The sequence below is a fragment of the Rana temporaria genome, chromosome 7, assembly GCF_905171775.1.
Source record: "Rana temporaria chromosome 7, aRanTem1.1, whole genome shotgun sequence".
Lineage (NCBI taxonomy): Eukaryota > Metazoa > Chordata > Amphibia > Anura > Ranidae > Rana > Rana temporaria.
In genome coordinates this window covers 108,530,680-108,552,422 of record NC_053495.1, presented here as the reverse complement: position 1 = coordinate 108,552,422, position 21,743 = coordinate 108,530,680, and the positions used below count along the sequence as shown (strand labels likewise).

Genomic DNA, 21,743 nt, shown 5'->3' with positions numbered 1-21,743 from the left:
ACGTACTTGCGCCCGGCGCATAATATACACGCTTTGCGTAAGTCCTACGTCCGGTGTAAAGTTATTACCCATATAGGAGGCGCAAGTCATGCAAAGGTATGGACCAGGGAACACAGCCATCGTATTTTACGTCGTTTACGTAGTACGTGAATAGGGCTAGGCGTAGGTTACGTTCACTTCGTAGGCAGTGATTCAACGTATCTTAGGCAGTTGTTTCGACGTGATTCTGAGCATGCGCACTGGGATGCTTATCTTTAACAGCGACTGGGGGCGAGTGCTTTGTGAATACTGTGCTTGCCTCTGTGCGCTGCGTCGGCGTAGCATATATTCGATACGCTACGCCGGCATAAATATGCACCAATGTATGTGAATCCGGGCCATATTGTACATTCACATCAGTCCCTGCCCTCAAAAAGCTTACAATCTAAGATCCCTAGCTTGCATTCATACATAAACATACTTTGGATCTACATACAATTAAAGTTATGTGTATTTATTGGTTTACAATTTCTGGGGAATTAATTTGCGAGAATTGATTATATATATATATATATATATATATATATATATATATATATATATATATATATATATATATATATATATATATATTCAGGGAATATACCAAAATAAAGTTGTCTCTGTACTAAAAAAATGAATTCCAAAATGATTCAGATATAATGTGCTGTATGAAATACATTAATGCATACCGTAAATGGATGCAGTGCATGGGACAATCTGTCACACTGAACATAAGATGAAAAATGCATTGGCAGCTGTTATTTCTAGCAAAAACTTCATATCAATGTTATAAGTAGATAAGAGATAAAGGCACCTTAACCACTGGGCACTTAAACCCCCTTCCTAACCAGACCAATTTTCAGCGCTCTCACATTTTGAATGACAATTACTCAGTCATGCAACACTGTACCCATATGATTTTTTTTTTCACACAAATAGAGATTTCTTTTGGTGGTATTTAATCACCACTGTTTTTTTTTTGCGCTATAAAAGAAAAAAGCCTGACAATTCTATAAAAAAATAAAAAATGTCTCTGTTTTTGTTATAAAATTTAGCAAAAAAATATTTTTTCTTCATAAACTTGGGCCAAAATGTATACTACTACATATCTTTGGTAAAAAATAACCCAAATTAGTGGATATTATTTAGTCTGTGTTAAAGTTCTGGGCCCAGATTCACAAAGAACTTACGCCGGCGTATATCGAGATGCGCGGCGTAAGTGTAAATATGCGCCTTCGTATCTATGAGCCATACCCACAGAACCAGATACGCCTGAAAATAGGCTTCTTCTGACCGACGTAACTTTCCTACGCCGGCGTAGCGTGGGCGCATATTTACGCTGGAGGCATCTGGCGCTCCCATTGATTTTCTATTCAAATATGCAAATGAGGGAGATACGGCGCTTCACGACCGTATGTGCGCCCGACGCAGGCTACGCACGCTGCGCATAAGCTGTACGTCTGGCCTAAAGTTACCCCTCATAAAGCAGGGGTAACTTTGCACCAGACGTGCGCAGGTCAGCTGGAGAGCAGCTGCAGCAGCACCATTACGGACGAGCTGAGCAACCACACTTGCAGGACAACACATCAGTATGGCAACATGCCAGGGGCAGGCATGGTCATAGCACTACTAGTGTGTTCACAGGCGCGTAGAAGGAGGAGGGCACAGGAGAGGATATACTGACCGCGCATGAACGTCTTTGGCATGGGGGATTCGGAGGTGTATCGCATCTTCAGATTCAGCACTGCTGCCATCCTGGAACTAGCCACAACCCTGCATGATGACATCACCAGCAAGACAGATCGCTCACATGCAGTGCAGCCACTGGTCAAGATACTGGCAACACTGCATTTCCTCGCCAGTGGATCTTTTCAGCGTACAAGTGGAGTAGTGGCTGGGATGTCACAAACCACCATGAGCAGATGTGTGCACCAGGTTGTCCCCGCAATCCTCAGACGCATGTCCCACCACGTCATCAGACCCACCCATGAGCATCTGCGGCAGAAGGCAATGCAGGATTTTGTCAGAATTGCAGGATTCCCACGCACCGTGGGGGCCATTGATTGCACCCATGTGGCACTACGGCCCCCCCGTGCCACAGAGCACATATACCGCAATCGTAAGCACTGGCATTCCATCAACGTACAGGTGATAGCCGATGCCCAATGCCTCATATGGCACGTCCGTGCCAAACGCCCCGGGACCAGCCACGACAGCTACATATACCGTCAAAGCAACATCCCAACAGAATTCTAACAGAACGTGTATGGGGACAGCTGGCTGGTTGGTGAGTGACATGGGAGTCAGGCATGACTGTCTGACCCCATGATGCAGACATCACGAGGGGCACATGCACGACTAACATCCTCCTGTCTTTTCCCTTCCAGGTGACTCTGCATATGCACTTGGGCCCCATCTCCTGACTCCATTCCGGAATCCCCAAACCAGAGGAGAGAGAAAAAACAATGCTGCACACATACGCACCCGTGCAGTGGTGGAACGCACATTTGGCATCCTGAAGTCTCGTTTCCGATGCGTGGATAAGTCCGGGGGGACCCTGTTGTATTCCCCAAACTTTGTGTGCCAGATCATCAGTGCATGTTGCATTCTACACAACTACACCATGAGAAAGGGCCTGGACATTGACATATGTGATGACCTGACCCCCGAACCAGACAGTCCCCCCCTGCCCGAGGCTACCCTGTCTGCTGAGGGAACAGCAGTCAGGAGTTGCCTCGTGGAACGTATCTTTGCACTTTAAACACACACATTCATCATGGCACAAGGAGAATGCACGCATGCACACCACTGTGGTCCCTAGCTCACACACACCACATCCACTTCACATTGGATTAGCCCAAGTCCATCATGCAGGACTTGGGAGCAGCAACGCCGCGCCAAGGCCCCAATTATGTCGCTGTCCATTCATACCACATTCACACGGTCGTGGGGATAACTTCTCCCAGACGACCCAGGGTGACACCCCTTTGCTGGCAGGTGTGTCACCCTCACATTCACACACCAGTCACACTATAGGCTGCACGCCTCACCGTGTGCAGTAATTAATAAATAAAAAAACTCATGACCTGAGCAAACATAAAATAAAAACGCTCATCACCTGAGCAAATTGAAAAAAAAAAAACGCTCATCACCTGAGCAAATAGAAAAAAAAAAAAACGCTTATCACCTGAGCAAATATAAGGCAAAAAAAATAATCAATTGCCCTGTTGTGGGCCAAGCCTGGTGCCACGGCCACGGCCCTGGCTCCGTAATTGTCTGGTGGGAGCCTCAGGTGGGGGTGGTGGGGCATCAGGTGGAGGAGCATCCCCTGGTCTCTCCCTGGCTGGCTGCCTGCCCTCCAAAGCCACGGCAATGCGGGTGAGTACCGCATTGGTCTCCGCCTGCAACAGCCGCGTCTGCCTCCTCTCAGCCTCAATGGCAGCTGTATTGCCCTGTACGGCCACTGCCAGGGACTTTACCTCTGCCACGAGGTTGGCCGTTGTTGCCTGCAGCTCCCCAAGGCAGGTGACCATCGCTACACTGTTGCCACTGACATCCAGGAGAGTGTCATTTATGTGTCCCGAGGAGGCCAGGCTGTCTGCCACACGACGCATCTCTACGGCAACAGCACCCATATGGCGGGTCTGGCGGTCCTGTTCCCTCGCTAAATGTTCCGGGAGGAATTCAGGATCCCCCCTTGTTTTCCTGGTAGCCTTCCTGGGGCCAGGAGAGGCTTGAGGCCTTCCATAGGGGGAGGCCCTTGAGGGACTGGATATGATGGGGTTGGACCCTGAGGGGCTGAATATGATGGGGTTGGACCCTGAGGGTCTTGACGAGATGGGGGTGGATGGGTGAGAGGGCCCGGCCAAAAGGGAGGATTCATCCAAATAGAGGCAAACCTCCTGATCCATATGGACCATCTCCTCCTCAACCACCTCTTGAGTTGAGGTCTGGGCACTCCCCTCCACCAATGACTCCTGGCTTCCCAGGGGGTCAGGCTCAGGATGTTCCGGGGATGATGGTGTGGGACGGCCACAGGCAGCAGATGGCCCCGCTCCCTCCTGCACATCTGTGGATGACACAAAACATTCACATGTTGGTGGACCCACACACTTGTCACATGTTCCCTTGCACCCCCTCACATGCTACACACCAGATAGGATATTAAACACACTTACCTGTTCTCAAGGCCTGTTCAAAGGAATTATAGCCCTCCACTCCCTCCACTTGCTCCCTCTGAAGACACCGGGCAACCACCTGCTCTTCAGGAGACAGCCTAATAGTAGTGGCTGGTCCACCTCCAGTGCCCCTGGCATGCTTCCTCATTGTGGCCACCTTCTCTCTGACCACACAACACAGGTCATTAATTTTTTTTTAAATGTCCTTGGGGGTCCTTACCTCCCAAGGGCATTGACCTGTGTGGTGATCTTCAGCAGGATCTCATCCCTCTTGGCCTTACTGGTTGTGCCAGTCTCTGCCCCATGGAGGCGAGCATCGTACCTCTCCATGGCCAAGATCACAAGCGCCTTCTCCTCTGGGGAGAAATTCTTCTTCCTCTTATCCTTCCTAGACGCTGGAGCAGGCATGGCACAAAACAAAAGTACTTACACCACAAACAAACGGGTGTACTTTTGCACTCGACGGGCGCATGTCTGGGCGTATTTATGCCCTGGGCATAGGCGGTGGGCATGCGCATAGGGGAGCAGGACATACATCCGCGTCACGGCGCATGCGCCGTTTGTTCGGCCCTTCATTTGCATGGGGTCACGCTTCATTTAAATGGATCACGCCCACTTCCTTCCTACTTTGAATTACGCCGGCTTACGCCGGCTTACGCCAACGATTTTACGTTACGCCGGTGCAAGGTTGGGAGCATTTGCTCTGAGAATACTGTGCTTGCCTCTCTAAGTTGGCGTAGCGCATATGAGATGCGCTACGCCGATCTACGGGAATCTGGGCCATAGAGTCTACAAACTATGGTGCCAATCACTGAAAATTGATCAATCTGATCACACCTGCTGTACTGACACCCTAACAAGCCAGGAAAGTACAAATACACCTTTTTGGAAAGTAGACATTTCAAGGTAGTTAGTAAGAGGCATAGTTAGTTTTTTGAAGTTTACAATTCTTAGCAAAATTAAGATTTTTTTTTATTTTTTATTTTTTTCCACACCAAATTGTCATTATAACAGGTTATTTTTCTCACATGGCATGTACATTACACAAATGACACCCCAAAATATATTCTGCTTCGCCTCCTGAATATAGCGATACCACATGTGTGAGACTTTTACACAGCCTGGCCACATACAGAGGCCCAACATTGAAGTAACACCTTCAGGCTTTCTAGGAGCATAAATTACACATCTAATTTCTCAACCACCTATTACAATTGTGAAGGCCCTGGAGCACCAGAACAATGGAAATACCCACAAAGTGACCCAATTTTGGAAAGCAAATACCCCAACATATAATCTATGAGGCATAATGAGTCTTTTGAACGGTTCATTTTTTCCAGAAGTTTTTGGAAAATGTGGAAAAAAAAATTAAAACGCATTTTTTTTACACAAAGTTGTCCATTTATAAGATATTTCCAACACATAGCATGTACATAGCAAAAATGACACCCAAAAATATATTCTGCTACTCCTCCTGAGTATGGCGATATCACATGTGTGAGACTTTTACACAGCCTGGCCACATACAGAGGCCCAACATTGAAGTAGCACCTTATGGCGTTCTAGGAGCATAAATTACACATTTATTCTCTTAACCACCTATTTTAGACTTTTGAAGGCCCTGGAGCACCAGGGCAATGGAAATGCCGACAAAGTGACCCCATTTTGTAAAGCAAAATCCCCAACGTATAATCTATGAGGCATAGTGAGTCTTTTGAACAGTTCATTTTTTTTCCATAAGTTTTTGGAATATGTGGAAAAAAAATTAAAACACTTTTTTTTTACACAAAGTTGTCAATTTATAAGATATTTCCAACACATAGCATGTACATAGCAAAAATTACACCCCAAAATATATTCTGCTACTCCTCCTGCATATGGCGATACCACATGTGTGAGACTTTCACACAGCCTGGCCACATACAGAGGCTCAACATCCAAGGAGCACCATCAGATGTTCTAGGGACATAAATTACGCATATAATTTCCTTACAATCTATCACAATTTTGAAGGCCCTTCATATTTCTAATACATAGCATGTAGATACCAAGAATTACACCCTAAAATACAGTCTGCTGAGCAAAGGGTAAACAAAAGATTACCTGTGGTTTTAGTAGTGCAGTTGTCCATAAGAGGAGAGCCCTGATCCAGGCAGCAGGCAGGGACATGGTCAGGGACAGTGAATGGAATTGTCCAGGCAGCAGGCAGGAATATTTTTCATTGTCAGTACAGGCAGGGATACTGTCCATATACAGTCCAGGGTCAGTGCAAGTAGAGACATTGCCAGCAGTGCCAAAATATTGGTCCTGGTAGTAAGCAGGAACATGATCCAAGTAGCAGGCCAGCGAAGAATGAGGACAGGGGTAGAGGCTTCTCCCACCCAAATCTCTTTGAAGCCTCCGAGTCTCCAGACCATTATCTGGGAATGAGAAAACTAAAACATGTGTTTTCTTCATCCAGAAAAACAATTCTGGAGCCCCTCACATATGTGATACCCCTGTGTTTCCACTAGCATAGAAAGGTAAAAGATAAGTCCAAGAGGCAGGCAAAAAAACATGGTCACACAGTCCAGGGTCAGTTTAGCGTTAGGCAGAAGCCTGGTCATATAACAGGCCAGGGTCAGTTCCGGAGAAGGCAGAGGTATGTTTAGCGTTAGGCAGAAGCTTGGTTGTATAACAGGACAGGGTCAGTTCCGAAGAAGGCAGAGGTATGTACAGTTCAGTGCAGTGGCATAAGTGGTGTGGAGGAAAATGACAGGAAATGAGAATTACGTTTACCATACTTCCCTAATAATGTTGAGAAGTATGGTAACGATGGAAACAGTGACCTATTCAGAGGCCTGGTTGGGAAGGACAATCAGGACAATAATATGTGGTGTCTCTTCTAATTCCTCCTCTGGAGCACACCCGGCATTTCTTCTGATGTCTGTGGCCTGTTTCACGGGGGGGCTTTCTCAGGAAAGTGGCATTCGTGGAGTCTGCTCACAGAATCAGAGCGAATATTTTGTGGTGGGCTTTCTGGGTACAAAAGGGCGGAGACAATATGTTATTGGTAGTGCAGATAGGATACGGGGTTCTCTGTAGATTTTTGGTAAATCTTGATAGCCAATAGCTCCTGATTCCGCAAAGATGCCGTCTCCCCTCGTCGTAGCCTTTCATTGAAGAGTTTTTGTGGAAAGCCCTTTCTATTGGCTCTTACTGTACCACATGCTGGGGTGTCCCTCCGGTAAAGATTGCGGAAGAGGGGCAAGCTAGTATAAAAATTATTCACATAAAGATGGTATCCCTTTCCAAGAAGTGGATAGACAAGCTCCCAGACCACTCTTCCGCTGGCTCCGATGTACTCTGGGCATTCAGAGGGATGCAGTTGGGAGTCCTTCCCTTCATACACCAGGAAGGAGTGGTGGACTGGTGGTGGTGGTGGAGTGGTGACGGAGTGCTGGTGGACATCAGTACTGCACGCCAAATATCAGATGGTATTACCAGCGAGTGGAACCTTTCCTGACAGTACCCCCCTCAAAGGAGCGACCTCGGATGCTCCAACTAGCCTTTGCTGGGGGAAATCCATGGTGACAAACTGGGCAACAGGTAAAGTCACATCAGGTTGGGTATGAGGAAAGTCCATGGCTTTAAACCGAACGAAAAGCAGCTTGTCCAACTGGGAAGTGGGCACATCAGACTGGAAAGCGGGCACATCAGACTGGAAGGAAGGCACATCAGACTGGAAGGCGGGCACATCAGGCTGGAAAGAGGGCACATCAGACTGGAAGGCAGGCACATCAGGCTGGAAGGCAGGCACATCAGACTGGAAGGCAGGAACCGGGACACCAGGCTGGAAGGCAGGAACCGGGACACCAGGCTAGAAGGCAGGAACTGGAACACCAGGCTGGTAGACAGGAACCGGGTCGTCAGGCTGGAAGGCAGGAACCGGGACACCAGGCTGGGAGGCAGGAACTGGGACACCAGGCTGGAAGGCAGGAACCGGGACACCAGGCTGGGCAGCAGACAGGAACACCTCAGGCTGGGCAGCAGACAGGAACACCTCAGGCTGGGCAGCAGACATGAACACATCAGGCTGGGCAGCAGACAGTGGCAGATCAGGCTGGGCAGCAGACAGTGGCTCATCAGGCTGGGCAGCAGACAGTGGCTCATCAGGCTGGGCAGCAGACAGTGGCTCATCAAAGCATGAGGGATCATCCTCTAGCAGCCACACCAGAGATTCCACCTGATCAGCACTGAAAGGGGGAGAAAAATCATCACAGGCTCCTGGAACACAGGACAAGGCTAGCTCAGCACATATTTGGATCAACGGCTGCACCTCTCCAAACAAAACACAGCCTTGGTCAACCTGGGAGTGGGCCAAATGGATGATCTCAAGCAGCTGGTCATGGGTCTACTCTTTTTTTTAGTGTCTGGCATAGATAGTCACCACTCTCAGATGCCAGCAAAGCATAATAGGGAATCACATTAGGGTTCATTTCAGCAAGCCAACAGAACCGAGATGGATCCTTTGTGCTGCCACTTCTGATCAGGCATGGCCTTGGCTTTCTGTCATGAATCATATGCGATCAGAACTGTGTGGACTGCACAAGTGAACCAGACATATTAAGGTGAAGAAAGTAATAATTTTTTAATGAAATGTGAATAATATGTAACACAACCACCTCCAATAATACACAGTGCACAACAAACCAATATTAGACAAGACTCAAAAATAACAATAATCAGACAAATAAATATAGCCAAAAGGGAATGGGGGACAAGGAGCAATGGACAGGGAGAGGGTGGAAGGGATCAGATAGCAGGGCAGGGATCCAGAGATACAGGACTGACAGGAACAGGTACAAATAGGTTTGGGATCAGGATTGGGATCAGAGTCAGGTTCGGGATCAGAGTCAGGTTCACGTTCAGAATCAAAGTTCCAATCAGGGAACAAAGTGTCAGACAAAGCCAAGGCAAAGTATGTTGGCCAAAGTAAGCCAGGTTTTTATAGCATTATCTGCTATCAGGTTCAGGTGATTCCTAATTGCAGAAGGAGATACATGCTCCATCTTGCCAGGATTCACCCGCTGGTGGACGCCAGTACTGCAGCCCAAAGATCACATAACACCAGCAGGGAAAGGCTCTCCTGACAGTTCCAAACTGCCAGGAGACACCTGCTAATGGACATCAGTACTGCATGCCAAATATCAGATGGTATTACCAGTGAGTGGAACCTTTCCTGATATTGATGACCAGCCTGCCTGAAAATTTTACAGGGGACTCATCTACAGAGATATTCTGTGTGGGGGTATATAACTGGGAGAATTTTTCAGAGAAATAATTTAGAAGTGGTCAAATTTTTTAATAGTTTGTCAAAAGCTGGGTCATTTCAGGGAGGGCACTGGGTGTTGACATTATAGTGGAGGAACTGCATAATGATAAGGTATCTTGATCTTGGCACAAGGGATGAGAAGAGTGGCATGTGGTGGATGGGTTTGGTAGACCAATAGGAGTACAATTCATTTTTTAAAAGTTAGGCCTAAGAAAATTTTGAATTCCTCTACGGTTAGTTCTCTCCACTCAAAGGGATGGGCGTAACTAGAACCAGGGTTGCTTACTATGTACTGCTGTGTGTAGAGGTTGCACTGGGCCACAATCGACGATAGTAAGTCTTCGGTGAAAATCAAATAAAAAAATCAAGCATGGCAAAATCATCAGTGTTCACCTGGACACCTGGCTTGGCGGTGAAAGCGGGGATGTTTGCTGCTCTGGAATTAGGGGAAAGCCACAGGGGCAAATGGAAGGCTGGCATGGCCCCTATCCCTTTGGGGCTGAGATGACACCCTACTGGTGCTTGGCCTTTGTTGCAGTGGCACTGCTCTCGAGGTGGACGGCCCTGGTATGCTGCTGTTCCATCCTAGAATGCCAACTTCTCATGACCCTGGGTTTGTTTACATTTGTGATCACTCCGTCATTGGACGGAGCGATCAAGTGGTAAAGGGCCGCTGTCATTGGCCCTTTACCGCTATCCGTGCTGTGCCTGGTTCCGTGGACCTGGCGAGCATGGATGTTCCCGTGTGCGCGCCCCAGGGGGCGCGCAGGAGCGAGACTCTGGGAGGACGTCAATGTACACCCTCCCAGAGTTATCGAGCCGCACTGTAGCCATCATTCAGCTATAGTGCCGTGGGCAAGTGGTTAATATAGGACCATGTCAGGGGTAAAGTTATCATCACATCCCTAATCATTATCCTCAAATCCAATCTTTTCCCAAACTATAAATGGGAAATGAAACTAAAGTTGTACTTTTGTTCAATGTACTGTAACCTATGGCATATACCGTAATAAAGAATTTAAAATTATTATTATTTCTTTTTAATCAGATACTTTTTTTTTGAAATTCCGACATACAAAACACATACTTACTTTTTTTTAAAAAATACGTTCCAAAATATTACATGGTATATTGCACCACAGGTTTCACATATCATCAGAATCACATACACGTCAATATAGCATCTCTATATTCTTCAGCACTAAACTGGGTGCATTATGTCTAAGTACCCTGAATATACCCTTCATATATATTTTGTTTTCCCTTTTTTTTTTCTACCCCCCCTGCTCATTCTACACCTGCCTAGTAGCCGCTACCGCTCTATCTCCAGAGATTCTACTTTGCATCAGCCACAGTGGTGCCAGGCCTGGGGTATTCAATTATTTATTTATGTATTTTTATATCATCTGACTAGAAAAAAACATGACATCTTAATGCTAGCGGTTACTTTTTTATTTATTAAAGTAGTTCTAAAGTCTGAAGATTTTTTTACTTGACTACATTCTCTGCATTAAGCTAAAAAAAGTATGTCTAGGATCCCCCTAGCCACCTCTTATACACATCTAAACACAATCTCAATCCAGCACTGTGAAGGAGAGCAGCGTCTCTCTCTGCTCTCTTCCTCCTCACAGAGCAGATTGATACCATTGGCTCTCACTTGCTGTCAATCAAATCTTATTGCGAGGGAGCAGGGGGGCGGGGCCCAGCTGTCTGTGTCTATAGACGCAGGCAGTGGGGCTTGGGATCGAGCCTGCATTAGTACCCCTATAGAAAGCAGCTTCTTATAGGGGGAACTCGCTGAAGAGAAGGAGCCAGTAACGCTAGTGGGGGACCCCCGAAAAAGAGGATCATGGCGGCTTTGTGAAAAACTATCACACAGAGAAAGTGAGTATAACATGTTAATTATATTTAAAAAAAAAATCACTTTAAGCCTGTTAACATGCTTGACAGCTATTCAGTTCTCAAGTTATATCACTGTAGATTTTTAACTGTGACAGTAAAGTAATTATAAACTTATCATCCTATTTCATTCCTCTTATCAGAAATCTGATGTAATGTGTAATTTGATGGTTTATTAAGGACCATAGAGATTAATTTACTTAGGCTAGAATCACACCTATGCAGTTTTAGTGCTTTGTGCATTTTGCAGATTTGCACTACAGTCCATTTAACATGGTTTGCTATGGAACACGTTCTGTACTGCAAATCTGCAAAAAGGAGAAAGCACTCAAAATGTATAAGTGGGAATCCAGCCTAAGACTGGAAAGTGCAGAATCTGGTGCAGCTGTACATGATAGCCAATCATCTTCTAATTTCAGCTTGTTCAATAAAGTTTTAACAAAAAAACTGGAAGCAGCTTGGCTTCTATGCAGAGCTGCATCAAACTTTGCACTCTTCAGTTTTTTTAACCACACTGTACTTAAGATATGAAGGTTGTTCTTGGTCAAATAAGGTACTTTATATTCATGATATTTCATGCTGTGTTGTGATTGTAAAATCTCAGACTTATAATGACCTTTTCATTACAGGTCTTAGAATTCGACTCTTCAATTTTTCACTGAAACTTCTAAGCTGTATGCTGTATATAGTGCGTGTCCTTCTAGATGACCATTCTGGAAATAAAACATGGTAATGAATATATCCGTTAATATGGAACATTTCCTACAAGGTTATCTGTCCTAAAACATTACAAGCTGATTTACAGGTTGATTTACTAAAGGAACTGAGCAATAAGATAAGGCCATGTTACCTATAATCAACCAAGAGTGATCAATGGTTTGCTTTATTTATATACATTGAATATTTTGCAAAGTAAAGCCTGGTACACACAGGTCGAATGTCGGGAGACACTAAGCCTGTGTGTATGTCGGTCTGTCTGACAGAAGCCGAAGTTTGGCCAGCTTCTGTTGGACATGCATGCTGAAAAAAACAGCAGCTGATCTACTCCGATCAGTTGTCATTGATGACGCCCTGGAGGAGGGGCGAAATGCGTTGACATACTTTCACAACCATTTACGCAAATGTGTAAATGCGCAAATGGTTGTGAAAGTACGTCAACGCATTTCGCCCCTCCTCCAGGGCGTCATCAAGGACAACTGATCGCAACTTCCGCCCTCTGTAGAATTTACGCTAACCAGCGGCTTATCCGGAGCTCTGTACTGATGCCTGTTTTGTTCAGCCTCTTTTTAATTACCGTTTAGTTTGCGCTAAATCTGCTTATGATTAACAGCACTTCACTATTAGTTCCTTCTCTGTCTCCCAAATATGAGCATGACTGATCGACTTTGAATACACAACTTTTGTGAGACGTTACTGAGAAATTCATTTATCCAATATCAGATCTTACAGATCATAGCGCTCCTGACTCCACACTGCAGAGCTGTGGATGTATGCAATTTGGTGAGGGGGGTCACAAGAGGGGAGTGTGGCACACAACACAGAAAAAACATTTTTGGAGCACATACATATTTTTGGAGCACTTATGCACTTTTTCTTGAAGCACTTTTCATACAGATATATGTTGTCTAATTTTTTGATGTTTGTTCACTATCGTATATTGTTATATTTCACTATGGTCATGTAATGCACCTGCACTTTAGTAAGTTGTATAATCACTTTCTGCAAACACTGTCTTTGATCATTCTCTCATCCACTGAGGTCTCAGCACCTTTTGTTACAGCTGCTGCAGTGTTTAAAATGTATTTTTATGATTGGATATTAATATGCTTTGTGTGGTTTGCACCTCATCCTTCAAGCGCTGTTTATATTTAGTATTTAACCCCCATGATCAGTGCTCTCTGCCAATGTCAGAACACAATAGCTCAGTGGGGGAGATCGCTATACTAACTTTGAATAGTTAGAATAGGGGCTCCGACTGGAGCTGACAGTTTTTTTTTTTCCGTTCAACCCACTGGGCTGAAAGGAAAAAAGCTAATAATGTGTATCAGGCTTAAGTATTTGCTGTCCCAAGTGAACAAACTCTACTTGTTTAAAAATCAAACTCATAGGTTACTAGTAGCTCAATAAGATAAGATAAGATAAGATAAGATAGGATAAGATAAGAAGGCTTATTGTCAGTTTTAAATAAACTTACAAAAATATACAATGCCTCTTCTCACACACACACCTCCTTTAAATTTGTATTATTCAACTACAGACAAAAGATTAAAGAAGACAATCATATCATCAAATGCTTTTAAGTGGGGTTCCATCTATCACTTAAAGGAGTTGTAAAGGAAAAAAAAAATGTTTTGCTCAAATGACTGTTTACAGGGTATAGAGACATAATAGTTAACTGATTCCTTTTAAAAACGATTAAAAATAGATACAAATCAATCATATAATGTACCTGTAGTTTCAGTTTCGTTTTTGCATGTTATCCTGCCTCTGTGCTGTATAGAGCCATAGAGAAGTGAGGGTTTGGAAAACTAGAAGCTCCCAGTACTGTGGCCATCAGGAAACAGACAACCAGGAAGTGTCCAGAACAGAGCAGAATTACAGCAACATCAGAGCAAAAACGAACAATAAGGACATGAAACCAGGACTGCAGTAAGATAAAGGAAGCTATTTAGCTAAAATAAAAATTCCTTTAGTGACCCTTTAAGTTCTTAAATCATTTATCTATTGAACTCCTTTGTGACAGATTTCTTGAACAATATTTATTTAAAATTACTTTTGAGAAAGGTATAATCTTAAAGTACAGTATGTGTAAACCCAAATTCTACTTTTCAGTGTTGGCATTATGCATTACTTTATACAGTTTTCTATAAATGCATCTCTGAGACTCTCGCTTGTGGCTTGGAAATAAAGTGTATGTAGATGCCAAACAATTTTATGTCAATATTTCCTTCCCCACGTGCCCCTTCCCCTGAGTTCTCTGTCAAGATCAATGGCACAACTATCAGTCCGTCCCCACATGCCAGGGTGCTAGGGGTAACCCTAGACTCTGAACTGTCCTTTCAGGCCCACATGCAATCCCTGTCCAAATCATGCCACCTCCGCAACATCTCTAGAATACGCCTCTTTTTAACCAATGACACCACCAAGCTTCTAATTCACTCCCCGGTTATCTCTCGCCTCGACTACTGCAACACACTCCTTATTGGATTACCTTTACATACACTATCCCTCCTTCAATCCATAATGAATGCTGCTGCAAGACTCATCCACCTTACCAACCATTTAGTGTCCTCCACCCCTCTCTGCCAATCCCTACACTGGCTTTCACTCACCCAACAAATACAATTCAAAGTACTAACAATAATTTACAAAGCCATCCACAACTCTGCCCTAAGCTACATTACCAACATTGTCTTAAAATATGAACCAAGCCGCTCTATTTGGTCCTCCCAAGACCTACTACTCTCTAGCTCCCTTGTTACCTTCTCCCATGCTCGTCTACAGGATTTCTCCAGAGCTTCTTCTATCCTTTGCAACTCCCTACCTGACTGTCCCCTAATCTATACATCTTTAGACAATCCCTGAAAACCCTTCTCTTAAGCCCTGGACCATTTTGTTGGTCAAAGACCAGGCCACTTTTTGCGATTTGGCACTGCGTCGTTTTATCTGACAATTGCGCGGTCATGCAACATGGCTCCAAAACAAAATTGATGTTCTTTTTTTTACCACAAATAGAGCGTTCTTTTTATGGTATTTGATCACCTCTGAGGTTTTTATTTTTTTCGCTATAAACAAAAATAGAGCGAAAATTTTGAAAAAAAAAACATTTATTTTTTATTTTTGCTATAATAAATATCCCCAAAAAATATATAAAAAAACGATTTTTTTCCTCAGTTTAGGCCGATACGTATTCTTCTACATATTTTTGTCCAAAAAATCGCAATAAGCGCTTATTGATCGGTTTGCGCAAAACTTATAACAGCTACAAAATAGGGGGTAGTTTTATGGCATTTTTATTAATAATTATTTTTTTACTAGTAATGGTGGTAATCAGCAATTTTTATTGTGACTGTGACTTTATGGCGGACACATCAGACACTTTTAGGACCATTGTAATTTTTACAGCGATCAGTGCTATAAAAATGCACTGATTTCTGTAAAAATGACACTGGCAGTGAAGGGGCTAACCACTAGGTGGCACTGCAGGTGTTAATTCAGTACTAGGGAGTGATTCTTACTGTTAGGGGGCGTGGCTACACGTGACACGTCACTGATGACCATTCCCGATCACAGGGAACAGCCCTCAGTGACAGTCAACATCCCCCTGTTCTGCCTTTGCCGACCGCAATCGTGGGCCGCCCGGGAACATAGAGTCCCCGGGACCCTCGAGCACGCTCATAAGGCACACGGCGGGCACAGCAAATTTAAAGGGACGTACAGGTATGCCAATGTGCCTGCTCGTGCCATTGTGTAAATGTACATCTGCGTGCAAGTGTTTAAAGAAGCTTATACTGCTTCTAACTAATACACTGTTTTACTTTCTCCATCAGCTCATCCCCCACAGCTATTACTTTTTGTATCAATTGACCCTCCCTCCTAGATTGTAAGCTTTAGCAAGCAGGGCCCTCTGATTCCTCTTGTACCAAATTGTAATGTAACTACTGTATAATGTCTGCCTTAATGTTGTCAAGCGCTGTGCAAACTTTATCACTATATAAATCCTGTATAATAATAATAATGTTATTTTGGACATAGTGATCATTAGCCAGAATTTTAGTTTATTTTTTACTGTTTGTATGCCATTGGAAAGATATTACTTTTCTGTCCTGGAGACCCAACTACTACCACAAGGAAATGTTGAATATCCTAGCATTTTCTGTCTTCCTGACAATGGCCACCAAAATTTAGAAAGAGTGAAACAACCCAGCTAAAACAATAAGGGGAACTTAAAAGGGTTCTTACCCTCCCCTATGCTATGTAAAAGTTAGAAATACAATTTTGGCTCTACACTCACTTTAGGTCATTTTTATTTTGTCAGTACTCTGGCAAGTGTGTGCCATGTAAATAGTAAGAAGCCTCTTTATGCCTCTCCAAAGGGACAGTTCAGTGTGGCCACACCTTCTGTTCACTTTGCCATGTTATGCAAGCTACATCATGTTTCTCTTTCCAGTTTTAAAATCCTAGCAGCATCCCCAGAAAAAAATGCTGTCTGCAGACCTATTAGTTAACCCAACAGTCAACTGAAGAAGGAACTGCAAAAACCAGAATCTGAGGTTTGCAACATAAACTAATACAAAAAATGGACCCTGGGCACCAAGCAAGAGATGCAGGGCAGAAAACTGTATACAATGGTATAGTGATGCATAATGTCAAACATACTGAAAAACTGAATTTGGATAACATATATGTTGGCACATAATAAACAAAAATAAAGTGGACTGTACAGTATAATATAATACAGTATTACTGTGTTAAAGCTTTATGAATGCAAGCAATTGGCATTAGACTATGTGCATTCGTTTTTGTCCGAATTTCAGGTAATTTTGTTATCGTTTTAACAAACAAAAACGAACGCACAGAATACGAAAACCGAAAGATCCGACATAAACAAATGCTTTATTTTCGTTTCGTTGTTCGAATGTGCCTAACCTTAAAGCGGAGTTCCGGCCACAATTTCACTTTTTAAATATAAATACCCCTGTAATACACAAGCTTAATGTATTCTAGTAAAGTTAGTCTGTAAACTAAGGTCCGTTTTGTTAGGTTGTTACAGCATTTAGACACTTTATAAAATAGAAATTGACTGGGGCCATCTTAAGTGTGGGCATCATGAAGCCAGACTGTATGACTTCCTGGATTTCAGCCTTGCAGATCTTGCACATGCAGTGTAATAGGTTTCAGATCAGGTTTCAGCACCTGTACTGTCCAAGTCACATGATTCTTCGAGACTGGGGAGTGCACAGACTCCTGGAAAGTTACACCCACTACATTCCCAGGAGTCTGTGCGGTGTAGGTTAGGAAGCTTAAGCACCTAGGTGCAGGAAGTGGGAAGATTAACTATTCTGCCTAGCAACAACACTTTGAAGGCATCTAAAAAAAAAAAATGTTTTTCTTAAAGGACTAATGACATTTTTTTAAAACTACTGATGTAATGTTATATTTATGGGTGGAACTCCACTTTAACTCTATTAGTCCAAGATTATTCTACATAGAGAGGAAATATTCGACATTATAGAGAGAAAAGATTTGACATTATAGAGAGAAAAGATTTGACATTATAGAGAGAAAAGATTTGACATTATAGAGAGAAAAGATTCGACATTATAGAGAGAAAAGATTTGACATTATAGAGAGAAAAGATTTGACATTATAGAGAGAAAAGATTTGACATTATAGAGAGAAAAGATTCGACATTATAGAGAGAAGAGATCGCGGCTGGAATTGGGTGGGGGAAGTAAAATAAAAATAATGATGATGATGAATGTTATTGGCTGATTGTAACCAAAGAGGAAGAGCAGTAAAATAGCTAGAACTAACTTGACAATTCAACATGAACAACGAAGATTCGACGAAGCATCCAAAAACATACAAACGTTGAATCTGTCATTGAAGGCTTATAGGCCCAGATTCTCGTAGATGGGCGCAAAAATGTGCGGGCGTAACGTATCTCATTTACGTTACGCCGCCGCAAGTTTTTCAGGCAAGTGCTTTATTCACAAAGCACTTGCCTGTAAAGTTGCGGCGGCGTAGCGTAAATCACCCGGCGGAATTCAAATTCGGCGGGTAGGGGGCGTGTTTCTTTTAAATGAAGCGCATCCCTGCGCCGAACAAACTGCGCATGTGCCGTTCCCAAAATTTCCCGGCGTGCATTGCTCTAAATGACGTCGCAAGGACGTCATTGGTTTTGACGTGGACGTAAATTACGTCCAGCACCATTCACGGACGACTTACGCAAACAACGGAATTTTATACATTTTTGACGCGGGAATGACGGCCATACTTAACATTGGCTGCGCCTCATATAGCAGGGGCAACTTTACTTTATGGAAAATCCTAACGTAAACGTTGTAACTTTACTGCGTCGGCCGCGCGTACGTTCGGGAATTCGCGTATGTAGATAATTTGCATACTCGACGGGGAAATCGACGGAAGCGCCACCCAGCGGGGAAAAAAATTGCAGTTACGATCCGACGGTGTAAGAGACTTACGCCTGTCGGATCGAATGGATATCTATGCGTAACAGATTCTAAGAATCAGTCGCATAGATACGACGGCCCAGATTAGGACTTACGACAGCGTACATGGCGCTGCGCCGTCGTAAGCCCTTTGAGAATCTGGGCCATGGTGTCTGTTGAAAGTTCTAAGAAGATTTGACGGAGCAGCTAAACTGTACGACGCTGTAATCATACATTTCCGGTTAAATGCTCGGCCCATAGGCTATAGAAAAATGATATTGTTGGTTGACTAGTAATAATAATTAATAAATATAATTATTACTAGTCATACAACATTAGAATTCTACTAAAGCTTGTAGGCGGAACATTCGACCGGAAAAGTATGATTGCATCGTCGTACAGTTTCGCTGCTCTGTCGAATCTTCTTTGAACATTCGACAGACAGTCAGACACCATAAGCCTTCAATGACAGATTCAACCTTAAAGGGTCACTAAAGGAAAACATTTTTTTTGCTGAAATGACTGTTTACAGTGTATAGAGACATACAAGTTAACTGATTCCTTTTTAAAATGATTACAAATAGATAAAAAATCAAACATATAATGTGCCTGTAGGTTAGTTTCACTTTTAAACTGTTGTCATGTTCCTGTGAACTAGAGAGACACACAGAACAAAAACAAACAAATCCAGGGCAGTGTTTTGTTTTTAAAATTAATCTGATTGGTTCTGTTAAGTTTTAGACACACAGTAATGACAGCTTAGACCTACAGTGAAAAGCTCCCAGTATGATGGTTGTAAGGAAAAAGACAACCAGGAAGTGTGGAGATCAGAGCAGAATTACAGCCACTTCAAAGCAAAAACGAACAATAAGGACATGAAACCAGTACTGCAGTAAGGTAAAGGAAGCTATTTAGCTAAAAAAAAATTCCTTTAGTGACCCTTTAGTTTGTTTCGGATGTTCAGACGAATGCAATTTCCAACGAAAAACAAAATAAGTAAAAACGAATTTCGGGAGTAACTAAATAAATACATTTTTTAGACATGTGCACATGTCTAATTGGCAGTCATAACCTTTAGCATGCCTTAGGTTGGATTGGAAACTACTTATGTCTCTATTTGACCTAAGTAAGCATTATGCCCTGTACACACGATCGGTTCATCCGATGAAAACAGTCTGATGGATTTTTTCATTAGATATCCGATGAAGCTGACTTTCATCAATTGTGCTTACACACCATTGGTTAAAAAAACGATCTTTTCAGACGTAAAACACAACGATGTGCTGAGAAAAATTAAGTTCAATTTCTTCCAAGCATGCGTCGACTTGATTCTGAGCATGCGTGGATTTTTAACCGATGGACACACCCACAGACAATCGTTTTTTTCTATTGGTTTTTTAACCATCAGATAATTTTAAAACAAGTTCCTATTTTTTTCACCGATGGGTAAAAAACCGATGGGGCCCACACACGATCGGTTTGTCTGATGAAAACGGTCCATCAGACCGTTTTCATCACACAAACCGATCGTGTGTATGCGGCAATACTTCAGATTTAAACTGAAAAGCATATGAATGAGAAAGAAAGGTCTTTAAACTTGGAGCATTTAATGCAGTATGTGCTTTTTTTGTTATATGTGCTTTTAGTGCTTTTAGTGGAATAAGTTTCAGGCCATGGCAAACCCATAGCATGCACACAATATTCCTTTTATCTAAAAAATCATTGAACTGCTTGCCATTTTCTTTTTCTTTTTAGTGGTAAACATGCAAGGGTGACCTTTGGCTGCTCCATCTGGGTCTTTCATGTGTCACTGTATTTTTGATGATGAAGTAACCTTTGATTAAACTTGTTTCTGATATAATAATTGCTATATATTTCTCAGCAAAGCAGGAAACATTTTACAGAGCTGCATTGGTGTGGAGTATGGCGTCCACATAAATTTGAAAATGCATATAACTAAGACCTTTGGGCCAGATTCACAGTCGAAATACGCCGGCGTATCTACTGATAATCTGGCGTATTTTAAAATTTGCCGCGTCGTATCTTTAGTTTGAATTCTCAAACCAAGATACGACAGCTTTAGGCTTCGATCAGACAGGCGTACGGCTTTGTACGGCTTCGGATCGTAGGTGTAATACTTCGGAGCCCGCTGGGTGGAGTTTGCGTCGTTTTCCGCGTCAGGTATGCTAATTAGCTGTTTACGGCGATCCACGAAGCTACGCGCGCTCGTCGCATTCTCTTACTTACATTCTCTCGCTAGTCGGCTTTTCCCGTCGTAAAGTTACGGCTCCCATTTCATGGCTTATATTTAGACCAGCCATGTTAAAGTATGGCCGCCGTTCCCGTGTCGAATTTAAATTTTTTTTTTTTTTTTGCGTAAGTCGTCCGGGAATAAGAAAAGGACGTAACGCACGTCGCCGTTCAAAAAATTACGTCAGTGCGACATCATTTCGCGCAAAGCACGGCGGGAAATTACAAAACGGAGCATGCGCAGTACGTTCGGCGCGGGAACGCGCCTAATTTAAATGATACACGCCCCATTTGAATTAGGCGGGCTTGCGCCGGACGGATTTACGCTACGCCGCCACAAGTTTACAGGCAAGTGCTTTGTGAATCAAGCACTTGCGCTGAAAACTTGCCGCGGTGTAACGTAAATGGGATATGTTACGCCGCCGGAATTGTACATGAATCTGGCCCTTTGTTTTTATTATTATTTAAGGAGTATTATTTATTTATTTTTTACGCCCCCTTTGCTGACTGACAAAACTAAATGCTGGTAAATTATTGTATTTTTATAATTTCACATTTTTTTCTTTAGGTAAAGCAAGGAAGCATTTCAAATCCCTACATTATATATATATTTTTTACTATATAAATGTAACTGCATATTTATTAGTTGTCACCTATTCAACAAATAAATCTGGCTTCCACAAAATATTTGGACAATGTAATATATATATACACATATATATATATATATATATATATATATATATATATATATATATATATATATATATATATATATATATATATATATATATATATATATCATGTAGCTGCTATGCAGAACCTGGATCCCAGGTTTTGAAAGGTGGGGATGGAATCTCCATGTGACAATCTGCAGCTGATGTCACATAATCTATCTGCTGTCAT

The 21,743-nt window shown here is 43.0% G+C and overlaps 1 protein-coding gene across 1 annotated transcript in view; it reads left to right on the top strand.

Annotated features, from left to right (window-relative positions):
- The window catches only part of KCNT2 (potassium sodium-activated channel subfamily T member 2), a 1,265,156-nt gene that overhangs the window by 338,430 nt on the left and 904,983 nt on the right, over nucleotides 1-21,743 (top strand). Inside the window, exon 3 of the mRNA XM_040359820.1 lies at nucleotides 12,042-12,141. Coding sequence (XP_040215754.1) covers nucleotides 12,042-12,141 — 100 coding nt within the window. The remainder of the gene's footprint in view (nucleotides 1-12,041; nucleotides 12,142-21,743) is intronic.